General features: G+C 41.7%; 1 protein-coding gene across 1 annotated transcript; it reads left to right on the top strand.

Moving 5' to 3' along the window:
• The first annotated feature begins 3,936 nt into the window (after positions 1–3,936).
• Positions 3,937–8,701, top strand: LOC122038780 (E3 ubiquitin-protein ligase hel2-like). Its single transcript, XM_042598720.1, has 7 exons — positions 3,937–4,255; positions 4,667–4,972; positions 5,891–6,099; positions 6,180–6,228; positions 6,536–6,625; positions 6,738–6,800; positions 6,907–8,701. Exons 1-7 carry the CDS (start codon positions 4,088–4,090, stop codon positions 8,518–8,520), a joined length of 2,499 nt encoding a protein of 832 aa, XP_042454654.1. The 5' UTR covers positions 3,937–4,087; the 3' UTR covers positions 8,521–8,701.
• Positions 8,702–9,565: the final 864 nt, after the last annotated feature.

Genomic DNA, 9,565 nt, shown 5'->3' with positions numbered 1-9,565 from the left:
GGGATGAAACTAAACCCAAGCAAGTGTCTGTTCGATGCTAAAAGTGGACGCTTTCTCGGATACATCGTCACCGAGCAAGGGATCGAGGCAAATCCGAGCAAGGTAAAGGCACTGCAAGACATGCCCCCGCCCCGTAGCTTGAAAGAGGCCCAACGGCTGACCAGACGAATCACAATGTTGTCCAGATTCATATCCATGTCATCCGATCGGAGTCTACCATTCTTTAATGTGCTGCGTCGAGTGACAAGATTCCAGTGGGACGTGGAGTGCTATCGGGTATTGGAAGAGCTCAAGGAGTATTTTAAAAAATGCGAGCCTTTGACACATGGTCAGACTCTCTACCCAATACTATAAGGAACCTAAGGCATTAAAATAAATCAGAACGTACAATTAAAATGCTCACCCAGTTGACATCTGGTATGACTGTCGACAAGTGCCCCCAAAGGCATGACCGCCTCGTGAGCCCTATCGTCGGCCCATATTTGGGCGAGCGTCCCCTGGATAATTATCTGACGCTCAAGGGCTCGGGATTCAGCGCTGTTCGAAGCATGCCACTCATCCGTAGGAAGATGAATGACTGTCGTTATTTGGCATCGACCGCTTGGAGAGGACAAGGCTGATGTTGTTCTGCCAGCCGATTGGGGTGATGACGCCGGTCGAACGTGGGACACTCGTGCCGCCGAAAAAGGAGGTGGCATGAAGGCGACGGGCGGTGCAACTACTAATTCCTTAGGCAAACCAGACAAAGACAGTGTCCGATAGGAATATATAGAGCCTGGGAGCACAGCAACTCCCTGATTGGGAGTAGGCGCGGAGGTTTCGTCCAGCTCGGAATGGGGACGAAAGACGATCGGTGCTGGAGTCTACAAGGTGAAAGTCGCAGATTGGGAGGAATCCCCTTCTGCTCGGGCCCTCTTGCTATGTCGAGGGCGCGGAGGTTTCATCCATGCTGTCCAACTTCCTCCAGCACCACTCCCCAGCACTTGAGTTCCCTCTTCCTCGTCAAGCGGATCTTTGTTGGAACCGACAGGCTACAAATCGCGGCTCTCTAACTCGACTACAGCCACGGCGATGACGTTGATGTCTACGTCTGCAAGCTTACACTTACCGACCAGACGCACTCGCAACATAATTCAAGCTGCACAAAAGGAAGAAAAATCAATTAGATTCAAAGTTTGGGGAAGTGAAAGAGCATACCTAGGCTGGACGGAAGCCTTGTTCGGATCGGGCTCAGGTCAAACACGTAGATGACGCCCTCCAGCAGCAACTTATGGATATGATATTTCTGACTGGCCAAGTTGGAAGCTACATGAAGGTAGTCTGATCGACTCTTGTATTTCTTGAGCTCGGGAGGGTTCGACATCTCTAATTGCCAGCTTGTCGGAAAGTCCGGGCGCTCGGGAAAGTGAACAAAGAAGTAGTAGCCAATGTTCGTTGGATGACGACATTTTATCAAAAAAGACTAGGTCCACTCGGGCTTGGAAGATAAAAGTTCTCAGCTTAGACAATTTGCGATAATAAAAATAGTGGAAGAGCAGAGGAGTAAGAGGAATGCCCTGCAGGCGGAACAGAACGACAACTCCGCACAACAGTCGAAAGGAGTTCGACACTAGTTGATGGAGAGAAATACAAAAATATTTATAAACAACAGAGAAGAAAGGGTGGATCAGGAACTGCAGACTAGTGGTAAATTGGTCCCAAAAGAAGCATACAAAACCCGGAGGCGGCTCGTTCGGGTTGTCGAAAGCCGAAGGAAGATCGATTTGATAATCCAAGGGAATTTCAAATGCGGCTCTCAAACTCTCAACATCGTCTCCGTCGAACCTGGACTCGATGGACGTGTACCAGGGTCCAGGAACGGAGACGGAAGGTTGTGAGGAGCTTGCCATCGAAAACAAAGGTCGACAAGAAAACAATGAAATTCGATTGAAAGGAGGGAACTTACTAAAAAGATCACCGGAAAGAGAGAAACACGTAGCGTCACAGGGAAGCTCGAAGACGAAGACTTGAAGACGAAGATGCGAGGTGAGGAAGACGGCGATGCATGCTAGGTTTATAAACCTCGCGGCCAATCGACCCAAGCCGTCCGATTGGGAGTTATGGAAACACAGAAACAGATCCAACCGTTGAATTTGAAAAGGCGCATGCCACGTCACAAGTGGATATCCGCTTGCCACATCAAGCACGCGGCGACAGTATGAGACACGTGCCCTTCGATCATGAAGCAACATTTAAGGCACTTAATTAAAAAGGTATGGCCGCATGCTTGACCATGATTATCAGGGATTTACGCAGTCTTCGAGAAATTCAGATGACATCAGCCATGACTGCTCTCGACCGAGGGGCACGAGGAGCAAGCAGGAGAAAATTGCCACAAATATAATCGCCTGTCGTTCCGATCAGACATAGACACGTGATCACCACATATCTGAATGGCCTATGCATCTTTTCACTTCAAAAGCTTGGGTCGAGCAATGACCCCTCGAAAGAGGGTCGAGCGGTGTGAGCCTGTCGTCGATCGGAAACTGGAGCATGAAGGTCGCTGGGGCTTTAGAGTCGTCACGACACATCTCGTCCAGTCAGTCGGACTTACAACCTCCTTCGACTATACTTAAAGGGGAGACTTGTGATGCAGTAGTAAGGAGGAGCCCACTTGGCACGGATCAACGACCACGGTGGAGGTCAAAGTCAAGATGATTAATGTGGCCCGAGCGAGAGGGGGATATATAGGCCGATCGGTAGGAGAGCGGGCTGAGTGGACCATCCGTCTGACTCGAGGTATGTCATTGACAAGTGAATAATGAACCGGTATAATAAAAGAGGAAAAAACGGATACTTAACAAGGAGAAGAGAAAACAAAAGAGAACATTCCATCTATTATTGAATGCGGAGAAGCCAAGATAAAGATATCTTCTGTATGAAAATTAATATCATTAAACAGGGGAATATAAATGGACACTAAGATAGATATAAAGAGTATGATAGATATGATGAAAAGGAGGATTAATCTTTGTCCCTAGTACTTTCACTCTTTTATTTTTTTTTCTGTTTCTAACTTGAGCGTCGGAGGGCCAATGCAGGGACCCCTTCCCTGGTTTACTTTTGTTTTGTAGAGAGAAGCGAGGTCTTCATCCAGTTAGCAAAGTCATCACATCCTCGACTTTTTAGCTTCATGCTTTCGAATAGGAACAACATGTAATAATGAAAAATGACATAAAGAGAGAAAAATCTCAAAGAAAAATTAGAGATAAACACATAAAATGATAAACCAAAAAAAAAAAAAAATAACGAGCTATTAATTTATATCTATTCTTCCCATTTTCCTACCATTTTTTCCCTCTCCATCGTTACTCCATGTATAATATATAACTCTTTCACCAAAAACAACCATGTAATATTACATACCTTATAAATTTTATTACATTATTAATTTAATTATATTACCTCTAATTATACGTGGCCCAAATGTCTTGGTATCATTTGGCAATACTCTGAATATTCTCCCGTAGATAGTCTCCCCTATTGCATGGATAATCAACTTCTGATCTTCCTCTCTACTAAGTTGGTGATGAAACATTTAAAGAATAGATGTTTCTATATCTCCTTTGTACCGACCCAAAAAGATTAGAGCTTATCCTCTTAAATGACAAACGATCTTTGATGGTTTACCGACCTTGAGCCAGCAGCTAGCCAAATTGTGGAGACCAGATAATTGATTATTTTTTACGTTTACCGACCTTATTTTCATATTATAAAACCAACACATATACATTATAATACTTAACTATCGACTGTTCTAGAGTAAAAAAATTATTAATTATTAATTATTAATTATTAATTGGGTTGTTATATTTAAGAGGATAAATAGAATAAATTATGGAAATTTTTATTACGTCCCTTTTATATATTTTTCTATTTAATAAATAGATACCTAAACTCCAGTTCGAAGGGAAAGTACCAGAGTCGGCCGCTCGCCTTCCCAAAGCTCCTCGTGCTCGCGCTTCTCCTCCTCCTACCTCGCTGTCGATCTCGACGCGGATCTCTAGCTCTCTCCTTCCGCGTGTTTGATGGTCTCTGGCAGGCCCCGATGGACGATAGCTGTGCGGTTTGCGCCGATCCCCTCGAGTGGGTTGCCTACGGGCCATGTGGCCACCGGGAGGTCTGCTCCACCTGTGTCGTGCGCCTCCGATTCGTGCTCGGCGATCGCCGTTGTTGTATCTGCAAGACCGAGTGCCCAATTATCTTTGTCACCAAGGTACCCCACCCGGGGAATTACCTCAAATATGTTTCATCTCTCGCTTGTTCTCCCTTTTCGGTGATATTGGTTTTTTCCATGCCTAATTAGCAATTGTTTTTGGAGAGAGAACTTTTGCATTAACTTTGGCATCTCCAATGTTCCTTCCTCTATTTTACCAACGAAATTAGGTTTCTTTGTAATTGTTATACAGTGGTAAGATTCGCCTTATTTTGTTCATATTCCAATCTGTTTTTCGTTGGTTCACAGTCAGAATCGTTATTGATTAATATGAAATTGTAGTCTTCCGATTCTTTCTTATCTACCTACAAGGAACCGGATGTGATTTTATACATTGCTTACATGTATATTTAAATTATTTGGCTCTTACTTGATTGTTACTTTTCAATCAGCTAATGTCGTTATTAACAGGCTCTTGGAGATTATACTAGAGTGGTAGCTGATTTTTCAGTTTTCTTAACTGGAGCAACTGAAGGGAAAACTGGACAATATTGGTACCATGAAGACACGCAAGCTTACTTTGACGATGCTGACCATTACAAGATGATAAAAGCAATGTGTCGGCTTTCCTGTAGCATCTGTGACAATAATTCTGAGAGTCAAGGTGGCGAGAGCACAAAGAGGAGGACAAGATTTAGGAGCATAGAACAATTAAATGGTCATTTGAGGCATCAGCACAACTTATTCATGTGCAATCTATGCTTGGAAGGAAGAAAGGTCATTAAACGTAAAAAATTGTTCTATTTTCATGGCTGAGTGTTGTGTCTGAATGTCCTAACCTGCATGAGAAGATTAAATATCTTGTTTGCATGTTTGTTGTTTACATGCCTGCATTGAATCTGATTCCAACTAATGGACATGTTTTCTTAGTGCTTCTGTTAAAATACTTCTTTTTCTTTTGCTTTCTTTCACTGGTTTTTTTCTGCATGGTATATTACTTGCTGTTTGTCTTATGTATTTATTTTTTCAGATGTTGCATTTCCCTTTTTTCTTTTTAACTCTCTTCTTTCCTGAAACACCCAAGTCATGCTCACAATACTGATACACCCAGCTCAAAAAGATGGAATAGACCAACCTGTTTGACTAATTAATTTAGAACCACTTAATACATGCCGGTTCAGTCCGAACAGAAACATTCTAGCTAGTTGAATAGGCAAAAAAGTATGTCATCTTTGGTTCGATGGTTGAATTTCCAAGTTAGCGGAAGCTACTATAGCCTGATTGCTTAAAATATCTTATGCCTTTGTATTTTCCATGCTGTTTTCTTTAGAAACCTATTGTGACATTATCAACCTCTAATTATTCTGATGATGTCATCAAGGCAAGGCTAAACAATTCTTGTCATAATGGTGATAGTTGTTGGCAAAGCTAATTACTGCAAAAATTTGTGTTAGGATCTCACCTTAGTGATATGATGATGACTTTATTGGGGAAGACAATAATAAATTAGGGCATGGCTTGTTTTAGCTTCTCATCAAACTAATTGATTTGATTTTTTTTATATATTGTCAAGAATATCTATAGCCGACCCCGCCTAGTGGGAAAATGCTTGGTTGTTGTTGTTGTTGTTGTTGTATTGTCAAGAATATCTATAATATCAATGTCTTGCTGAATTTTTTTAGTAATTTCAAGCAGGTATTTATTTGCGAACAAAAGCTATACACAAGATCACAACTAAATCAACACAAGAGCACTGGGGACTCTGAGGTAGATGGCACTGAGAGTGAACGCGGTGGGTTTATGGGGCACCCCATGTGCGAGTTTTGCAGAAATCGATTCTATGGAGATAATGAACTTTATATGCACATGTCAACAGAACACTATACCTGCCATATATGTCAACGGTATGTTTTAGCTCATGCCAGATGACTTCTTTATGTCCAAATTTTATATGACATTTTTTCACTTGTCATGACAAATGCAGACAACATCCAGGACAATATGATTATTTCAGAGATTATAATGACTTGGAGGTAATGTAGTAAATCTCTACTTTTATGTAATCCTAGAGAAATCTGCTGCGGCTGTATTTAGAAATACTTGTAGTAAATCTCTACTTTTATGTAATCCTAGAGAAATCTGCTGCGTCTGTATTCAGAAAGACTTGCTTAAGAGTGCATACCTGACGTATTTTAATGGAGTCAAACCTTTTTGCATTGTATATAGGATTCCATATGCACTGTCAAAAGATGAGCAAAATAACATCTGATGACTATGAGAGTAGCGTTTTCCTAGTTCAGAGCTCTATTATCTAACTATAATATTATTGTTGTACAACAGATGCATTTCCGCCAGGAGCATTTCCTCTGTGAAAATGAGGCATGTTTAGAAAAGAAGTTCATTGTTTTTCAAACTGAAGCAGAGATGAAGGTGACATTCTGCAGACAGTCCTGTCTTTTTTCTCTTTCAATTTCATAAACAATATCACATTTTGGCAGACAGTTCATGCATAATTATCTGACCTTTATGCATCTCCATGCAGAGGCATAATGCTCTTGAGCATGGGGGGAACATGTCGCGTTCAATGCGAAATGCTGCACTTAGGGTATTAAACTATACTTGATTTCCTCTCTCCTGAAACAGTTTTCTTCATCACTGTTTTTTTTGTTTATTCTGTTGAAGTATTCTTCTGATTCACATTCTTCACTCAGATACCAACAAGCTTCAGGTATCGGAGGAATGAACAAGAGCAGCGCCGAGGAAGAGGTCGTGGATTCCGCCAAAATTCTTCTGGTGATCAGCTGACTATGGCAATACAAGCTAGCCTTGAAACAGCAGCAGATGCTGATGGTAGATTTCAGGATTCTTCTTTTGGTGCTCATTCAGACAGTGGGAATAGGAGGATGAGGCGTGTCGATACAGGTACTGGTTCATCAGAGGTCTCAACTGTCCATGAAGGTCCAGAAGGACCTTTGAACCAAAGCACTAGGACAACTCCGATACTAGAAGAATCCTCCTTCCCTCCTCTTTCTGATAGAGAACTACCAGAGCCATCTTCTAGATATGCTCAGGCTCTTAGTCAAAGTTCCAGAAATCCTGCCAAACTTAGGGAAGAATCATTTCCTCCTCTACCTGGTGTGACTAATAAGGCTAAGCCTTCTCATGGATCAGAAGGTTTGTCCACAAATACCCTTGCTGCCCGCCTCCAACGGAAGAGAGACTCTGTTGTGATTAACTCTGCTCCAGCAAGGCCACTAGAGTATCATGAGATGTTCCCATCTGCTTCTCAATTGAGGACCACTCCAAATCATGGCATCACAGCATCAACTTTCTCAAGTTCTCAACCACGAGCCCCTACAAGAGAAAACCTATTTATATCACCTTCACCTGCTAGTTCTTCTGTTAATTCAGACGCTGCTAATAGGATGAAGCATTCAGCATCAGTTCCCAACCTAGCCTCTGGGAGTTTTTCAAGCCAAGCTGTTCCTATTGTCAAGAGAGAGGAATCATCAACTTCAAGCAATCAATCTCATACTTCCACAAATGATGTTTATGCTGTTAACAAATCCATGGTAGAACAGATTCGAGCTAGCTTAGGTATGGACGAGGATAAATATAGTGCATTCAAAAGCATATCATTAGAGTATCGTCAAGATCTGATCAATACATTGGAGTATCTTTCTTATGTTGAGCAATTTGGCCTGTCACATCTTGTTCTTGAACTTGCTCATCTCTGTCCTGATGCTCAGAAGCAGAAGGAACTAATTGATGCTTATAATCTGAATTTACGGAACAAAACTCTGCGAGAAAATGCTGGCATTAGTGATGGTAGAAAAGGCAAGGGAAAAACTTCTGCCCGAGCTATAAGTAAGGCTAATAATAAATTATCTGATAACTTTTTGGACACAGTAAAGAAGCTACAATTGAATCAGAAGGCTCAAGAAGAAGAGGTACTTCATAAGGATGGCTACCAAGCTTCTAAGGATCAACCTCGTTCATCAGGAGTTGCCAACTCTGGCGCAATTGATGTGAATTTCATCGAAACTAGTGTCGACAGGGAACCACAATTTGTTACGGGCATGACAAAGCAGAATTTGGCTGATGGTGGGAGCAGTAAGCAACGCAAGAAGACATCAAAGTTTAATAGGGTACGCCTGGGCGATGGTTCAGCAGCTGCACTTTTTGATCCTTCTCGCAGGGATGCTATTCCTGAACCACAAGAGAACAGAAATGCTGATGGTTCTTCTGAAACCCAACCAGTCCGAGGTGTTTGGCGAAGTGGTGGTGCACAAAGACTTTTTGCTAACTCTAGCAAGAATGCCTGAAGGCATCATTTATTTTTTGACCGTCTTCCCGGGGTTGATTGGATGATCTAAATGCATCAGGTTCTTCAACAAAGGTGCATCTATATTTTGCCATTTACGACTCTTTCACAAATATATAGTTGTGTGCATTATGTGAATCTAATCTCACATATTTTGCCATTGCGTAATGTGAATGTTTGCACATCTTGATTGTAATTAAACGTCAGTCTACTAACTGAGAAAACCATTACTAGAAAGCTCTACAAAACATCAAAACAGAGACAATAAACTTTGGCCGAAAGCGATTCCAGACAAGACGTAAACATAATTCAAGAATCCTGCAATAATAAAAAAGAAAGATACATAGTGGAATGGACCAACTTAGTAGTGTATAATTACACTACTTGGACCAAAGCCAACAACGCATAAACCCACCTTTCTGTTATGATGACTCAACCGACTAGTTGAGTCGACCAGGATTCGATTTTAAAACCACCCCACCTTTTGCATATGATATTCCTACCTTGCTTTTGGACAGGGAGATCAACTTATCCTGAACAAGCCTGGCTGCACCTTGTCTCTGCCGGCTTATCTTTTGACGTGGGTTTCTTTTCCTTTCTATTACTTAGTTGAAATCTTTGATAGATCCGGACAAGACGATCGATTTAAGCAGAGAATTACACAGACGAAGCTTGGAGACGCAGAAGTAGTAGAGTATTTACAGTTTAAGCTTTTGTGGATGCCAATATGGCATATAGCAAATACCATTAGGGCCGCGTGCAAGTAGTCACTACAGGCGTGGCTCCAAATGAATGCCTTTTAGGCTTTTACCATGTACAAGCAGCAAAGACCACAAATAACCTCGATCAAAAGAGGGTGGTCCTTAAATCCTCCATGCGTGTTATTTCCTTGATGTTTGTATATGTAATCATTGGAGAACAATCATCTGTCAATAATTAACCTGCGTCTAGAATATGCTGCCAATTGCGTATATAAATCTAAAAGGCTAAACTTTAAGGATTAGTGCTGAAACTGCAAGACTATCTAAAGCAGCTTTAAAAGTGCA

Source organism: Zingiber officinale, chromosome 1A (genome assembly GCF_018446385.1).
Source record: "Zingiber officinale cultivar Zhangliang chromosome 1A, Zo_v1.1, whole genome shotgun sequence".
Lineage (NCBI taxonomy): Eukaryota > Viridiplantae > Streptophyta > Magnoliopsida > Zingiberales > Zingiberaceae > Zingiber > Zingiber officinale.
The sequence above is the reverse complement of the archived record's forward strand: the minus strand, read 5'-3'. Positions and strand labels throughout refer to the sequence as shown.

What these genes read in the sequence shown, in the direction of transcription:
- LOC122038780 (XM_042598720.1), top strand. Translation starts at nt 4,088, where the DNA reads ATGGACGATAGCTGTGCGGTTTGCGCCGATCCCCTCGAGTGGGTTGCC. An exon ending in TATGCTTGGAAGGAAGAAAG is followed by an intron (nt 4,973 to 5,890) that starts GTCATTAAACGT and finishes AATTTCAAGCAG; the next exon opens with GTATTTATTTGCGAACAAAA. An exon ending in GAGATTATAATGACTTGGAG is followed by an intron (nt 6,229 to 6,535) that starts GTAATGTAGTAA and finishes GTTGTACAACAG; the next exon opens with ATGCATTTCCGCCAGGAGCA.